Here is a 17,993-nt window from a genome sequence, read left to right as displayed (position 1 = left end):
CGCGCCAGCAACCGCGTGTCGCGCTCAATGGCGCCAGCAGGCGCTTCCGAGACGCGCCGCGGCGCCTGCGGTGACGAGAGCGCCAGCGCTGGCTACCTGTCCCACCTGTACGGCTGCCACGGGCCGTCACCCCCAAGCAGACGCCTCATTTCCCACGCTCCAGCATCTCCCCTGCTCCACTTCACTAGGTCTGATGACCCCTCCACACGGCTGCCCGTCCAGGTGTCAGACATAGTCAGCTGGAAGTCGCTTCTCATTGAACACTACGCCTGATTTCACACGCGAGGCACTGAGTTTCACTTTCGGCCAGTCATCTCAGCAGTTGTATTCTGTTTCCTTTTATTTTCTTTTCTTTTTGGGACTTCCCTCATGGAGTGGGTATCCACAGTCGCAACACAGAGGGTCCACCGTACCATGGGAAGACGTGTCCAAAACGCAAAAACTGAAAGCACCTCGTGGTAGCTTCATGTCACATCTGTAGCACATAACTTTGATCTTCTCTTGAAGGGTATTCCCCTCTAAAGCCAGAATGAAGGCGCTGGTATCAGCGCAGTTGTCTAAGACCATTTTAGACACATCCAACAAATTTAACTTCGCATCACCTTCTTTTCTCTCTTGTAAGCAGGGCAATCTGGTGAGCAAGGAGAGTGGCGGTCATGACAATTGAGACACACACACACACACACACAGGGGGGGCGGAACACAGGCACTTCCCTCATGGAGTGGTTATCCACAGTCGCAACACAGAGGGTCCATCGTATCATGGGAAGACATGTGTCGAAAACACAAAAACTGAAAGCACCTCATGGTAGCTTCATGTCACATCTGTAGCACATAACCTTGATCTTCTCTGGGAGGGTATTCCCCTGTAAAGCCAGAATGAAGGCGCTGGTTCAAATGGCTCTGAGCACTATAGGACTCAACTTCTGAGGTCATCAGTCCCCTAGAACTTAGAACTACTTAAACCTAACTAACCTAAGGACAACACACACATCCATGCCCGAGGCAGGATTCGAACCTGCGACCGTAGCGGTCTCGCGGTTCCAGACTGTAGCGCCTAGAACCGCACGGCCACTCCGGCCGGCAAAGCGCTGGTATCAGCGAGATTGTCTAAGACCATTTTGGACACATCCAACAAATTTAACTTCGCATCACAGCAGATTAGTCGGGAGTTCATCATTTTGCAGGATGAGGTCCCTATGGACAATTGCTCCTTGGACCGTACTTAGAGACTGGTGAGTGGTAATAGACACTGGGACATTACCAAGACGATGACAAGCACGACGAGCTGCAGATTGGGTGGCAGAAGAAGCTTTGATCAACAGAGAGCCTGACTGCATCTGAGAGACTCGACTCCACTCGATATTCTACACAAAAAACAATGGCTTTGTGGCAGTGGAAGTGTCCTCGTCTGTCCTAGTACAGACGAGGCAGTGGAACATCCCAAGATGGCGAGCCTGACCCGCTCTCACGGTAGCCAGGCTGCCGGGTCATAGGAAGCAGCATTCAATGATCCTTCGCCATTCGAAGACACAGTCATTTGAGAATGGCCAGATTTTTGCAGCTTGATATGCTTCATGTGTCAAGCATCCACCCTGATACCACCCACTCTCATCATGGCCTCTCCCCATGGGCGCCATCCAGCCACAGCAAGGGCTGTCTCGCACAGTAGGCATTGCGGGGCATTCCTATGCTCCAGGAAGACGAGAAACCACTCCTTGGCATACTTTGGAAGGAAACGGCTCAGGTATCAGTAGTGTGATCCCTGTGTTGTAGGGGGCCCAGCCAGATGGGTACATAACATCCCCAGCATATGGACTACCTACATGTGCTAGTGACCTAGCTGGGTGGAGGGAGGGCTATGGCGGGGAAGGGATGGGGGAGAGCAATACGCGCCGTAGACGCTAGGGAGGGAGTTCTTACCCAAATAACTCACACTAAAAACAGAAAATTTAGAAGTCGAGGTCAAACTTCAAATGGGGACCTAAACGCAAGAAAGGATGAAAGAACAGGCAGGAGGAGAAAAATTGCAAGCAATACAGGGAACCAGATGGATAACCAGGTCGATATAAGTCAGAACACCAAGAGAGAGGAGGGTGGGGACGGCGGGGAAGGAGCGAGGTTAGGGAGGGAGGGGTAGGGTGAAGAAAATTCAGCCAGGGAAGGAAGAATGGGTTGCAACAGCTCGGAGTTCCGTGTGCCCATGTACGAACTCAGAAAAGAACCGTGAGCGCCATGGAGGTTTCGACTCCGTTTGTCCGTAATTATAAGAACTACGGTACAACTTCGCTCTTGCTATTTTAAAGGAACACTTTGGTAAAAAAATATTTGTCCTCTCACTGTGTAGCTTGAATTAGTTCTATTCTGCAGCAAACACGCAGAATTGATCTATTAGAAAAAACAAATTTGAAGCCTGTTTATTAGTGGATAATAAGGTTACAGAAACACGACAGTCATTACTTTATCAACTGCCTGAGATTGAACATTAAGTTAAAACAGATCATAAATATATGTAAACTCTCTTTAACACATTAAAAGGTAATTATGTATGATGAAGAAGATGCCCGCTTCACTCTGAATGTGTATGGGAAGAAAACTATGAGACACTATTTGCTGAGAATTATTTTCGTATTCCTCAGACGAAGAATAGGGACAAAATCGTTTGATAAGTTTCCATTCCAGTCCTTCACTATTAAGAATACGATGGGTTACAGTATTCTGCCAAAAATGCAAGAGAACTGGCGATTTATTTTGTCTGAATTGTTAACCATTTCTCATTTGAAGAAGCATCATATAAGTAAGGGCTAAATTTCTCTTGTTGGCTGGCTGAATTGTGCTTCTTTTGCCAAAACACAGTATGAATTCATAAACTCGCCTTGGAATTGCTATTGTGGCAGAATCTTTACACAGAGTGTCTTATTAAACAAGCAAAATGCGACCAGAGACGTCAATATCTTACAGAAGATAGCATTGTGTCGGTATGCTGTAACAAAAGAGAAGAAATTTCATGTCTATTTTCTTACTAGGAAACCCTCTTTTCCATAGCTGTCAGTGACATTTTAAAAATTACAGTACTGGATCGAAATAAAAAATTTTGCTTCAGATATGTCGACATAGATAAGAAAGTTTTGAGCGTTAGTCATATAGCAAAATACTTTACTTATTGTATGCAATCATTTGCCAAAATCTCGTTCAGATATCTCTTACGATTTAGGAAGTATGTTATGAATATTTCATTCTTGTACGTGAGCGATCGGAAGTGAATGTGCTACATAGATTCAATTTTCTCAAGGTTGGAGACAGAGACCTCCAGCCAAGTCTAAAGGAAAATTCTGTATCTTAGCTAAATTTCATTCGCAGCAACATATGGTGTAATTCGCACCAAACGTAGATTCATACCAACCCATATTTGTCATTGCAAACGTTTTCGAGTCTCGCACAGCTTCTTACTTAAAACCGAATATCACAATAAGTATCACCATTAGCGAGATGATTAACACTTCACCATAAAGCTGACATATAAATCTATACGCAGCGTAAATAACAATTTTTTACCGAATAGTTTCTGTAAAATAGTGTGGAAAAGGTTGCAGGCCTAACAGAGCGCGCATTGCATTCTACTTATAATGGCACTGCAGAACGTTACAACACACTGCTGAACACGGGACACTACAGCGTCGGCTCGCATTCTGACGTCATTGAGTGTTTTGCCCGTTTCCCACCACGCTGCACTCAAGCTATATCCTTGGTTACCTTTGAAATTGGACGTTGTGAGTTGATGTTAGTCAAGAATGTCTTTAAGGTGACAAAGACGTCATTATCAACACCTCACCGAGTGTGAACGAGATCGTGTAATACAGCTACAAGAAGGTGGGTGTTCCTTCTGCGATATTGCACAATGACATGGCAGCAATGTAGCCACTGTATATGATTGCTGGAAGCAGTGGTGACGAGACTATAACGTCGCAAGAAGACCGCGCTCCTGACGGCCAAGGTGGTACTACCAAGAGGAAAGACCACCATATTCGGTGTATGACTCTGGCGCATCATACTGCACCTGCAGCAGCAATTTGAGAAGCAGTTGGCACCACACTCACATAACGAATTGTTAGAGATCGGTTACTCCAAGGACATCTCCGAGCCAGAGGCCCTGTAGTGCGTATTCCACTGACCCTAAAGCACTGCCAGTTGTGACTTCTGTGCTGTTCAAGCGAGAGCGCACTGAAGCAGGGTGGCGATTCGACCTGTTCTGCTATCATTCATGAACAGCATTCAAAGTGGTATTTTCCAACGGTGTAACGCTCGCCCACATACCGCTGTAGTAACCCAACATGCTCTACAGAGTTGTGAGAAAATGAAACACCTACAGCCGTCCTTACGATGTCATTAATTGTGTAGCTACCAGCTTCGGCGCTTCAGTGCACCATGACAACATAAGGACTGCTGTAGGCGTTTCATTTTATTATAATAATGAATGGCCGTAGTTCCCCGGCCATCCTTGAACGAGGATTGACATACGAAAACTCGCCCTACAGAGTATCGTTATTTTCTCTCGACCTGCTCGATCAGATCTGTTTCCAGTCGAGCACATATGGGACATCATCGGGCGACATCTCCAGCGTGCTGCAGGCATGGAACTCAGACCCACAAACTGACATCCAGAACCTGTACAACACAACACATGCATGTTTGCATGCTTGCATTCTACATTATGGCGGTTACGTCAGTTATTGATGTACCAGTATTTCGCATTTGCAATGGCTTCTCCCGCGCTTACATTAACCTGTGATCTTGCAATTTTAATCACTTAAATATATTATTCAGAAAAAATTATTCCCCGAATTTCATTGCTCTACATTATTGATTTTTTGGTGCTGCGATTTTTTCCCGTCAGTGTAGTTGCATTCATCAGGTGTCGAGCGCGGATATCGTTGTTAGCTGGTTGTACCAACCAAACTACGAAAGTTAAACGTTCCACGCCGCCATAGCGATTGTTTGCCGAGGCCAGACCAGTAAAGTCTTTGCTACAATTTAAAGAACTGTAAAAGACACAAGGTACTTGTATGACTCCATATTTTGTGAAAATCAGCACGTTTTCCTTCTATCCACTATTTTTTTGCATATGATTGAACAGTTTTGTAGGTTATCACAGTTAATGCAGAATACTTTCTAAACAATTTGCAACTAATTTCTATAATTTAGGACATACTGATGGTTACAGAAAAACTATAATAAAAAAGTGATTACACCAGATTTTGTAAAATACTTCTTCAAATTTAGGTACCATTTATGCCATCTCCAATAACACACATGTGAAGGAGACCAAATTTTTACCAAGTATGTATGACATGCTACCTGGAATACTAGACCTATTTAATTCTGCGCACTAAGCGTATTAACTAAATAGCTTTATTATATCTTATATTTTAATTTTCGAATGTTTCTCCTAATTAAAAATTTTATTCCTGTATAATCTAGTTGAATCTTTATTAAAGTTTAGGTCTATTAGATAGGTACCGACAGTTGCAAGTTACAGAAAAAAATTAGTTCAATGCTTTGTAAGCTTAAGAAGATGTGTGTACCTAAATTCTGAAAAGTACAAATTGCCGGAAATTATCATATTAATTCTGCCTCATATCATTACTAAAGCAGAGCCTTCATCTGCTGAATTTCTTTTTAAAGATTCCTCTAGGCATTCTTTTTAGTACTTATTACTTCATTGGTGAATATAAACTAATTATATTCGTGTCCACATACTTCATATTTCAACAGAAATAATTATTAAATTATTTTTCTTGTTTGAGATTACGAGGGACATAAATACATTTTACGTAAAAGAATTTATAATTGCTTGAAGAAATATCTGTTTACCAATATAATTCTACATTTAATTCATAATTATATGTATAATTCTGGCGGTTATTTTGATATAATTTCATAATCAGTTCTTGATTATCGAAGGAAAAATGAAATGTGTGTGAAATCTTATGGGACTGAACTGCTAAGGTCATCAGTCCCTAAGCTTACACACTACTTAACCTAAATTATCCTAAGGACAAACACACACACACCCATGCCCGAGGGAGGACTCGAACCTCCGCCGGGACCAGCCGCACAGTCCATGACTGCAGCGTCCAAGACCGCTCGGCTAATCCCGCGCGGCAATTATCTTCGGTGATGAAGGAAGTAGCAAAATATAAACAATGATGTGGTGTAGATTTCCAGGCGTTATTAGTATTTATTGCACACTAATGAATATATGCACAAAAAAATCTGTAGCACGTAGGCAATAACCTTTCAATAGGGAGTCAATAAAACCCTTCACCAAAGCGCAAATAAACAGGAGCATTTTACGAATGCTGGAAATCAGAAGTATTAAAATATGTAACATATCCCAAACACAATCGCTGGAAGAAAAATTTTCCAGTTGTTTTGCGAATACTGTTTATCTTTTTAATTTAAATAATGGCGGCATGGCAGTATCCATGACCGCGACTCTAAAATTTCGTATATAGTAATCGTTTTTCATTCTGAACCGAATAAATTATATATCAGTGTAATCAGGAAAGATTATAGAATTTAATAAGGCAATAAGGAAAAAATTCTGTTTTTTCGTCATTCAGAAGTACCCTGTGCTCTTAAGGAAAATACCACGGCCGGCCGCGGTGGCCGTGCGGTTCTAGGCGTTGCAGTCCGGAACCGCGGGACTGCTACGGTCGCAGCTTCGAATCCTGCCTCGGGCATGGATGTGTGTGATGTCCTTAGGTTAGTTAGGTTTAAGTAGTTATAAGTTCTAGGGGACTGATGACCTATGATGTTAAGTCCCATAGTGCTCAGAGCCATTTGAACCATTTTGAAAATACCACAAGACAAAGTCCTTCTTATATAAGGAAAGGTCTTAAAAGGCACTGCTCTACACGGAATAATATGTGGTGACCATAGAGGGAAAACTAGGCACTGCGTGAGGAATTTTTGCTCTGAGTAGTGCTTCTGGCTGCCGAGAAGTAGCTAGACCAGTTCTAATATACTCTATCATTATTGTCAGGACGTTGTGGAGGAAGTTATTCCGTTAATTTGGAGTAAAAATTTTCTGATTTTTCAGTTGTCTGATGTAAGGTAAGTCATTTATTTCATTCGTGTTACCTCACTTAAAAATGGAATAATACTATTTTACAATATCAATGTTTAAACAACTTGTTTTAGAAATCAGATGTAGTTCCTTATTGTTTCTTTCGGCTTGAGAGTTTCATCAGCGAACCACTAATGTCGACATGGCGTCTGATCGGGGAAAAGTGGCCAAAGAGATTACCCGAGTACGATTTTTTTACTTCAATGTATTACGCAGAATGCTACAGATCAGACAGACGTCTAAAACCCTATTATACACAAACGTGTTATCTGTCATTCTAATTCTCCGCGACGACATTGAATTGATGAGTTCATATTCTTTTAAAGTGTCCATGTCCTATTTTACTGGCTTAACACAAAAATGCGACTGAAAACGGTCCTTTGCACCAGATTGGTGATGTTTCATATACTGAGCCGTCAAGACGCCTAAAAAATATATCCAGAAATCAGAACAGACATGAAATCCTGTCAAAATGGTGCTGCACACGTTACCCCACCGAGTACGGAGTAGTAGGCACAATGTAAGCCTTGAGAAAATGCACGTTCTTCAAATATATTGTTTTCTTCGTCACTTAAAAATATTCGGTGTGACACTTTATAACATATGAATTTAAATTGTGTAAGCGGTTATAAGTAAGCCCGTTTTGGTGAAAATTCAATTTCCTGTACCTTCTCCTATATATAATGACATGGTGGGTAAAATTTCAGCCCTGACCGTAGACGACGGAGTTGCGTACGGGCTATGGCATGAATAGAAATTTGTTACAGAATGCAAGGACTGGCGACAAGTACTAAAAATAAATTTATTTCAAATCGCGTAAATACCCCAGAGGAGCGTATATCTTTGTACGGCTAACTGGAAACAGTTACCTGCTTCAAGCACGTTGGAGTTTCTGTACGGAATGATTTAATGCGGAGTGACCGCGTCAGTTTAATCACCGGGGGGGGTTAGTTTCGGTGAGCAAGTTTTTGATCTTTATAGAGGAAAAACAAATGTAAGGAACCAAAATTGACAAAATAAAGACCCCACTACGAGGAAAATTGGATCAGCAGACAATGCATTTAACAGCAGCCGTATCGTAAAACTTCCTTTATGATAGCCCCATAAACTACTCATTGGCTCAGACACAGTTATCAGCACTCAGGTGCTTCGACGTTGTCATTTGCTTATGCTATTACAGTCGTGTATGTCCACAGTTTATGTTCATTAGGGATCATATATCTAATGGATTGGACCAGGAAAGTGTAGCGTCACCAGTTTGTTAGCCGCGTTGTTTTACCTGCCCACACTACGGTGATGTAATCGAAACGGTTTAGAAACAAATCATACAGACAGCTGTTAACAAGGAGCCTATATTCAAGACAGATCCGTTGATTGAGAGACAGACGCCTGTACTAGCAGTAACTGTATAACACTTTAAGTCGCTTTTTCATCTTCACATTACACTAAGACATGAAAAAGTGAGAAAATTAGCATTGAGGATTAGATGCGTATAGTCATAGTGAGAAAATACGAACGCTGATCACTTTGAACAATCTTTTCAATTTTTTATTTTTCCAAAGAGAAGAAAGAACAGAGTAAGAAGAACAATTCGAGCCCCTGCGAACTGGTTATGGTGTATAACTGATAAAGTTGCGAGCACTTACTTTACCCAGTTTTTATCTCTGCTGGTGTGTGAGCCGAAATTCAGACACTACATGCACAGAAATTTAGGGTTCCGTTCTTATCGACTCGCTAGAACAATTAATGGAAAATTAAATGCTATTCGTATATCAAAATCCCTCTGTGACTCGATTGGTCAAGTTTACAACTGCACGTGAAAAGGTACTATGATTGCATAGTTTACGCATGAATAAATGACGTCTACTGAACTTAATTGTGTCAGTCATTAATATCAAAGATCAACAACAATTAATGAATGATCGGAAGTAATTGGAAAGAAAATCATGATAGGGATCTCAGTCGATCTTATAATGTGTGAAGCTTTATAATTCTATTCGGTGGGTTCAATTGTCAAATCAATTTACAGCCATTAATTTTCTTTCGCGAAATTGTACCTGCACTTCTGAACAGAGTTTTCTTGTCAGGATTAACTTCATTTTCGGATTACATTATAGTCAGATTTCTTTGTGAATGTTACTACCATACAGCACAAGAAGCATACAAATGAACGTGATATTCTGCTGAGTTAATATGTGGCGTCATCCCAGCTGGACATACACGATCAGAGGGCTTCCCTCCTTAGTGTATCTGCTACAGTTCGAAATAACTAATCCTTTTATTTTTCATGTACTATTAGAAAACTTGCCTTACTTTTATAAACAAAATTTTGTTATTTTCGAGTGTTTTGACTGGAGAAGAGATAGGAGGGCAACCTGTAGTAAATGTGCACCTGTTCCGTCAAATGCACAGTAAGCGCCTGGGTTTTCCGTGACAGTACTGGAAAATATGGTCTGCTAGTATCCATTGGTTAGTGTCCGGGGCTTAGTGCTAGAAGGCAGCGTATTTAAGAATCTTACTGGTTCAAACAAAGATAGAGTCAGTTCTTGTAGGACTTCATGTCCAATGACTAGTTTCGAGAAAAAAACAACTGACAAAATTTCGATAGTGAGATATCTTGAGCAGATGCTGAATACCAGTCAAATAATCAAATAAAACATTGTTTTCGGTTTGGAATGGTGTTTTTATCGTTCACTGACATAACTTTTGAACTGAAATACTCATACGACCTAACGGAGGAGTTAACGCTCCGACACTACGATCATTATTCACGGGTGCAGTGGAGATAGCTTGGCAGTTATGTTATGAACTAATCTGGAACATCAGAGCCAAGTGTCAGTTGCTTAGTAGCCGCCCTCATTTTCTTGTGCCACTGTGGGATGGAAGCTTTAGTCTGAATCGATAAACAATCTTGGCCTCTTAATTGAAGACCGTCTAATCTTTGCCTATATCTTTTGGCGAGCAAAGCCGTCTTCCCAAACTTCTGATTTATCAGCGCAAACATCTGGGCAACGATTGAATTTCGCTCTCAGTCCAAACTGGCAGTTTTCCTAGCACTAAAAGTAATTCCCAAGATGACGACAGTAGAAGAATCAGAGCTCTTTTTCCCAGAAAGTTTGTCAGTCCTCAGATTATACGATAGATCTCCTGCTTTATGGTCATTTCTTTTATACCTTTCCATTGTAAGTACGTAGCAACAAAGATCAGACAGTGCCAGTGGAAGAAGATAAACACCATAAGCTGTTTTTTAAAGTTATATACATGCATTGCTGAAATTTTCAAACCGTTTAAACCAGTTTCTACTTTTCGGACGTCTAACACCGTTACAACGTTCATGTGAAGGAAATCAGGTTCCGCTAATGCTATTATTCTGAAATAAAATATTTGTTTCAGGTAATTCATCAGGAATAAGCCTGAATGAGGACCAGCGCCAGTCACGGCAGTGTTTCTCTACTGCTCACAGATCGGCAATACGTCAGTTTCGTGTAGCCACAAGCATGATATTGTCAAGTAAGCAATGACAGACGAGTAATGAGGCAATACATTTCTAGCACTGGAATTTAAATCATTCACTTCGTCGTCGTTGTCAAAATTTTTCGCTGTTTTTTCTAAAAATGTGACGAATTACGAGTTTGTGTTTAAGTAGGGATCTAACAGCATAGCTTAAATTTCTGCGAATGAAACGAATGGCAATTAAATTTATAATCTTGACTACCACAAACATCTGACTATATGTTCCGAATGTGTGAAGTTCTCATAGGTTGTGGTATAGAGGATGTCACATTATTCCTTCAACTCTTGTTTCGAAACACGTTGTCTGGCAGCTGCTCTCTTCGGCTATGTAAAGCCAACTGCTGACACACCCTCTTTCGTTCCCATCGTGCCTCACGGCGAGAGATAACATTGTTGTACGAAACACGTAAGTAAGTCACTATTCCTGATTTAGACTTTTTCCCTGATCACTGTTAACATTTAGGTTATTATTTAGTTCACATACGAACATAACCGTCGCTACGACCTTACAGTTCTCGTATGACTGCAGTACGTTGGAACATGTGCGAGTAGTTTCGACCCACGAACAAACCAAAAACCACATTTTAAACATAACATCAGGTATCGATGAACAACTGTGCACAAACTCATGCTGAAGTACAACAAGTCATGCCAGTTCGGGGAAAAACGCATACATTGCTGAATACGTGAATTGGTGGAGCTGAAATGTATGGTGACACTACACACATACGTTCCGATACATAGATGTTAATAATTGTAAGTACGAGGGTTATTCCAAAAGTAAGGTCCGATTGATTGCCAAATTGAAACCACAGTGAACATCAGAAATGTTTTACTTGTAACAATTAGCTACACCTTTCAGCTACTTCTCTACGTAGTCGCCGTTCTGACTTAGACTTTTGTCATAGCGTTGTACCAACTTTTCAATAGCCTCATCATAGAAGGCAGCCGCCAGTGCTTTCCGCCAATTCTCCACGCTGGCCTACACCTCGTTGTCTGTGTCAAAATGTTGTCGTCAAAGACAGCGGTTCATGTGACCAGAGATGAAACTCAGGGGGAGACAATTGCGGACTGTATTGTGGGTAATCTAACATTTCCATTTGAAAACGATGCAGGAGCATCTTCATTGCCCCTGCAGAATGCGGCTGAGAATTGTCGTGAAGACGAAACAGCACGACAGTTATGTAATGTTGGCTGCATAGCTTCAGGCGAAATTTCTCACCAGGCCCTCGTACTTGGCGGCAGACACTATTTTCTAGACATCTTTACGCACTCACTGCGAGCTCAGAAATGAGAAGAGCGACGTGATGCTAACTGGGGTTATACTAGAGACACTACCCAACACATCTGTGCAAAGCTTTATCGGATTTTCATAGTCGTTTCCATTTCGCGACCGATCGGACCTTACTTTTGGAATAACCCTCGTATGTATGCATTTTTCCTTACTAACGTAATGTTTTCAACCAATCAATAGTGTGAATTAATAGCACTACTATTTCGAAATAATAGCCTGAGCGGAGGAATACACCTGTTATTCGATGTGTGCGGAAATCTGCATGCAGAACTTTACAAATTTCATTGGCCTAACATGTCCACATTAAACACACTACAGCTACCTGGAAACGAAATTGCCACTGACGCTGATTACTTTCTATCTTATGAGCGGTCACTGTCAATTTTCTAAAGCAATCCGAGAATGAGCACACTAGATTAGGATAAGATTGGTTGACATTGTCATGCTGGAAAGCAATGGGGGGAAGAGTGGGCGGGAAGAAAAACATGGTGCTAAGCAAAGGATCCATCTCGGCAGAGCAACGCCCGAAAATCTATGTTGGGATAACCGGGCGGAGATTTGGATTCGGCTGCTAAACACAGTTTCACGCAATGCCACAGCGTGGTGATAGAGAGGTCACACAGATACTCATTTCTCATCTGCTTTTCAACATCGTCTCCGTGTGTAAGAAAGGAGGCGAGAGACGGCCTCTAGAAAGACCTTGACGAGAGCTTTCCGCACTATATTGTTTTGAAAAGTCTAATACAAAATATTAACTATCGGTGACGAGTGTAGTAAGGGTTACAATAATCTAAAAGTCAAATATCAAAATAGAACGCATTTACAGTCTGTAATTTTCCATTTACTCTTGATTCACGACATGCATAGATTTTCTGTTTTACGACGGTAGATGCAGGCGCTAAATAGGGCGTTTTAAGAATCTCCGTACACAGTTTGTTACTAATAAATAGAACAAGAAGTTTTTCCGACTGCCAAAGTAATGAATTACTGTGATGAAGTACTATAAAGGAAAGACTAAATATTAAAGTGTATTACAAGACAATCTTTTAGATTATTTCTAGCGTTTTGCACTTAAAGCATTTCAAAAATTAAACCTCTGGTATCATTGCCTAATTTTTATGTTAATGAGCAGATAATTCACAGGCTGCACTTAATGTGAATCAAGAGCGAAACAGACTGGAACCTGTTACGACAGAAAGTTTACCAACGTTGATTCTCTGTGTAAGTAACGAACCATTTTAAACTACACACTCCGATTATTATCTGCAGCTTTGACTTGGCGAGTGTACCGTTACCAACTCTTGGACTAGCATATTTAGTAACACCGCACCTGTCACTGTATGTTAATTTTCTTCTATCAAATCTAAATAATGTCTGACACAGTACTCTCATAAATTTAACAGCTGCTTTGCAGATGTACCATTAAAACTAGAACGTAGACCTCGCGAATTGAACCCTGAACCACGGCACACAATGGAAAGAATGTCAGTTTTAAGTGACTGGAGACATTGTTTCTGAATACGTTAATGTAAAGCTTAGCAAAGCGAATTTTCCTACTGACTATGACAGCAGTCGTATTAAGATTTTTTCTTCATGTGGGACACCACAGCTGTATATTTGTTCCATATTCCAATGGTTCCACCTTGGCTGTTGTTTACACGTATTTACTTTATTTAACACGTTTCGCCAATTTCGGCCTTACAGGTCATTCTCAAGTACTGCAGGCGTAATATGTCCACTACTAAATAATCGGATATGTTACAACATTCTGGTACCTACAGTGCAAACGTAAATAAAGTGGATACGGGTAAACAACTGCCTAGGTGGCACCATTACAGTGTTAGAGTTGTATCAAGCATTTTGTTTTCAATTTATTGGCTTTGGAGATGTGCACATACAGCCATCTCAATAGTGTCTTTCTTTCTTTCTTTCTCCATTCTTTCACTGGTGCCATGTCCCGCGCTGACGCAGGGTCAGCATTGTTAGGGACGGATTTGGCAAGGTTAGTGGAAAGGGGTGGCCGGATGCCATTCCTGTCGCCACCCCGTACTCCCTGGGACGGAATTAGTGTACCCCTGCTGTCTCCGTCGAGTGTAATTAATGGAACAGTGGGAGCGTGTTCAAATGTCTGCGATTAGTGTAACTGATGCGGAACGTGGGGGTCAGCCCGGTATTCACCTAGTGGGATGTGGAAAACCGCCTAATAACCACATCCAGGTTGGCCTGCACACCGACCGACGACGGTAATCCGCCGGGCGGATTCGGTACGGGGACGGCGCGCCTACCCGAGTCCAGGAAGCAGAGCATTAGCGCTCTCCGCTAACCTGGCAGGTCTAGCCATCTGACTAGTGTAATGTCAATTATGACGATACGGACGTAAGGAGAATAGAACACGCAGTCCCCTAGCGGTGACAATCTCCGACCCGACCGGGAATCGAACTCGGGCCCCTTAGCTTAGCGATTCGACGTTTTCTCAAGCTTCAAAGGAGAACAGCAAACGTAACAATTAACACCGCTTTCGCCTCCTACCAGTCAAGGCAACGTAAAACAAAAATTAACAGAACATGGGATATTCAATAAGTTTCCTTTAATTTACGTCTATGGTCACAATCTTTTCTGTTTAACAGATTACCGGTTTCGGTCTTTAATGATCATCATCAGATCTGTCTCATAAAAACAAAGTTTTACTGACAACATGACTCGTGCATGTGATGTGATTTATATGTATTTGACGATGCTGGTGCTGATTCCGCATCTAACAGTTAACTATGCCACTATGGCTGCAGTGCATTAGGACTTGTGTTTTTATGAGACAGATCTGATGATGGTCATTAAAGACCGAAACCAGTAATCTGTTAAACAGAAAAGATTGTGACCATAGACGTAAATTAAAGGAAACTTATTACATATAGGGCTCACTGTGTTTTTTCGCGACGATGTCGCAGCTTGTGGAACACGGGATATTCTATCGGATGTCGTTTCAAAATGCACTGTATGTCTTCCAGGCACACTATGCATCTAGATGACTACAACCACGCACTGGCGACGGAGCACACGCTACGTCAGTGTGACGTAGATTACGCCGTGGTGGGACTGTAGAGAGAAGCGGTACTCACGGACGATATTGACGATCTGCTGGCCCGCTTCCGGCGGCGACCGGCCGGCCGTGGAGTTGGTGAAGGTGGTGCGGCAGATGCGCCACAGGCCAGAGTTGCTGCGCAGGAAGTAGCGCTTGGTCTCGTTGATGTAGATGCCGCCCTCCGGCGCGGCCACGTTGAACCAGTGGTCGGTGGAGATGGCGACGATCCACAGGAAGACGGAGGCGGCGACGAGCACGGTGCACAGCAGCAGGATGCGCCGCTCGCGCAGGTAGCGCGCCTCGGCCTTGGCGGCCACGGCGTCCGCCTCCGCCTCGCTGCCCCGTCCGTCGACGGCGGGGGCGGCGGCGGTGTTGGGGGCGGCGTCGGCGGCGTCGGCGGCGCCCGCGGCCTCGCCGTCCCCCAGGGGGCCGGAGGCGGCGCCGGGCGCGCCCCCGCGCCGGGAGCTCCTCAGCTTGCCCGAGGCGCGCCGGTCCATGTCGCCGCTACTGGCCGCGGCGGCAGCAACAGGTGGCGGCAGAGGCGTCGGCAGCGGCTATTGTCCCCCCACCACGGCACTCGCGAGTCACGCCGCGCGCTGCGCTCACAGCGGCCGACGGCACATCCCGCGCGCGACTGCGGCCACAATGCTGGCGCCGGCGACGGCCCGCCGAAATAAAGGCCTCCCCGGCCGCCTCCGCCTTCTCTTTCACTCATTAGCGCCAGAAATAACGCGCCGCCGCGACAGCTCGCTCGGCGGCGACATTTCGCCACAGCGGTCGCCGCCGCCGCGGCTTACCTGCTCCGCAACAGTGTCTGCCCCCCCGCGGTCTCGACATCTCCGCTCGGAAATAAATGCGGGCGCCGCTATAACCCCGCGCAGACCGGAGACGGGTGTAGCAGCGCAGCGCCGCCGCTTTGGTACTGCGCCAAGCCGGGCGGCGCCGCGCCGCACACCGCCCACTGCGCCGGCCGCACCGACCGAGCTGTTTGTTTGCGCGACACCGGGCGCCGGGACTGCTGCGGGAAGCGCAGCCTGACGCGGCTGCCACATTAAATAACCTCCTCCCACCTTCATCTCTTCCCCTTCCTCGCGTATTGCTCAGAGTGTAAGCGGCACACTCGATTCAACAACGAATTTTCACTCTTCAGCGGACCGCGCGGTAGATTCACACCCTCTGTAAATTAAAATCAACTTGAGTTCTAAAACTACCACAGCCTACCGCAGATTCCCAAAAGTGAGCGTAGACTACGGCAGTTTTCCTAGCAGTTTTCATCAGTTAAGGTTGTACCCACATTACCTGTACGTTAGTCGTGTTGCATACCTAACAGGCGTTACCTCAGAACGATCGCTTTCTATACAAATGTGATCGTGTCTTACTAAATTCCCCTAAAAAAAACCGGAAGCCGTGTATCGTCTAGAAACTGACTGGGAATATTAAAGGGTGCATAACGTACAGAACATTTTTATCCTACAGAACCGACAATTCTGCGCCCCACTAGAAGGGGAAAAATGTAGCTGGAGGAAGCAGAAAAGCTACATTGGTCGTGGACGTGTTCTGTACGAACGATTAGCCAATACGTAAGATACGAATTTTCTCTACGCTGACGATGACTATCACAACACAAGGCAGAACGTTTCAGGAAGTAGAGATAAAGTTACAGAATCCCCTAGAAGCAATGTCAAAATACTACAATGACAACTCTCTCAAACCAGATTCCACTAAAACGAAGGTTTGCGCTGCACGCCTGCACACACGCCAAGCAAATAGAAAGCTTCTCGTCATCCAGAATGGATCTATCGAGCGGTTCTAGGTTTCAGTCCGGAGCCGCGAAACTGCTACGGTCGCAGGTTCGAATCCTGCCTCTGGCATTGATGTGTGTGATGTCCTTAGGTTAGTTAGGCTTAAGTAGTTCTAAGTTCTAGGAGACTGACGACCTCAGATGTTAAGTCCCATAGTGCTCAAAGCCATTTGAACCATTTGACGGGTCTATCCTAGAGCACACAGACCAGCCGACATAACTCGGAGTGACGCTTGACATGTCCCTCACACACACATCACTGCGAAGAAAGCCGAAACAAGGTAGCTCCAAGGAAAAATGTCCTTAGAAAGTAAGCTGGCAGTAAGTGGAGCGCCAAAGCTACTGTGCTTAGAACCATCGCTTTAGCACTTTGATTTTCCGCAGCTGAGTACGCGTGCCCTGTCTGATCTACATCGGCGTGTGCGAAGAAGATCGACAAAAGCCTTAACGTAGCTTGTAGGCTAGACGTAGGATGCATGAAGCCCACTCCACTGAAAAAGCTCTACCAAGCTTCAGGTTCAGCAGTCCCAAGTCTCGTAGGCTAGCCCACGAACATAAATAGCAGTTCAAAGAGACATTTGATGAGCGTCTTGCACTATACGATAGTCTTTATGGATTAAAACGACTAAAATCAATATATCGATTCCTCAATTACACTTTGGACCAACCTCCTGTCGGTTACACTATATCAGGACATCCACCAAGTGGTGTTGAATTAAACTACAGGTCATGAAAATGCTAAACCGCATCAGAGGTGCTGTAGCAAAAATAAAGAAAACAATATAGGTTGATTACATAGCACTAGAAAACACAAAAAAGCTAAAATTAAAAAAAGTGAAACAACAATATATCAAACATTGCTTTAAACTTCATTTAACGTATATAAAACGTGTTTCTGTTGGTTGGTTGGTTTGGGGGAAGAGACCAGACAGCGAGGTCATCGGTCTCATCGGATTAGGGAAGGATGGAGAAGGAAGTCGGCCGTTCCCTTTCAAAGGAACCATCCCGGCATTTGCCTGGAGTGATTTAGGGAAATCACGGGAAACCTAAATCAGGATGGCCGGACGCGGGATTGAACCGTCGTCCTCCCGAATGCGAGTCCAGTGTGCTAGCCACTGCGCCACCTCGCTCGGTGTAGTGTTTCTATTATTCATAAATAACTTTCGCATTTATCAAT

General features: G+C 43.7%; 1 protein-coding gene across 1 annotated transcript in view; it reads right to left on the bottom strand.

The window, feature by feature from the left end:
* LOC124776378 overlaps window positions 1–15,863 on the bottom strand; it is a 311,886-nt gene extending 296,023 nt beyond the window's left edge. Inside the window, exon 1 of the mRNA XM_047251342.1 lies at window positions 15,053–15,863. Within this exon, the coding sequence (XP_047107298.1) occupies window positions 15,053–15,512 (460 nt within the window). The 5' untranslated portion in view covers window positions 15,513–15,863. The remainder of the gene's footprint in view (window positions 1–15,052) is intronic.
* Between the last annotated feature and the right edge of the window lie 2,130 nt (window positions 15,864–17,993).

Source organism: Schistocerca piceifrons, chromosome 2 (assembly GCF_021461385.2).
Source record: "Schistocerca piceifrons isolate TAMUIC-IGC-003096 chromosome 2, iqSchPice1.1, whole genome shotgun sequence".
In the NCBI taxonomy this organism is placed as follows: Eukaryota; Metazoa; Arthropoda; class Insecta; order Orthoptera; family Acrididae; genus Schistocerca; species Schistocerca piceifrons.
Note: the sequence above shows the minus strand (reverse complement) of the source record. Positions and strands in the feature narration are given on the sequence as shown.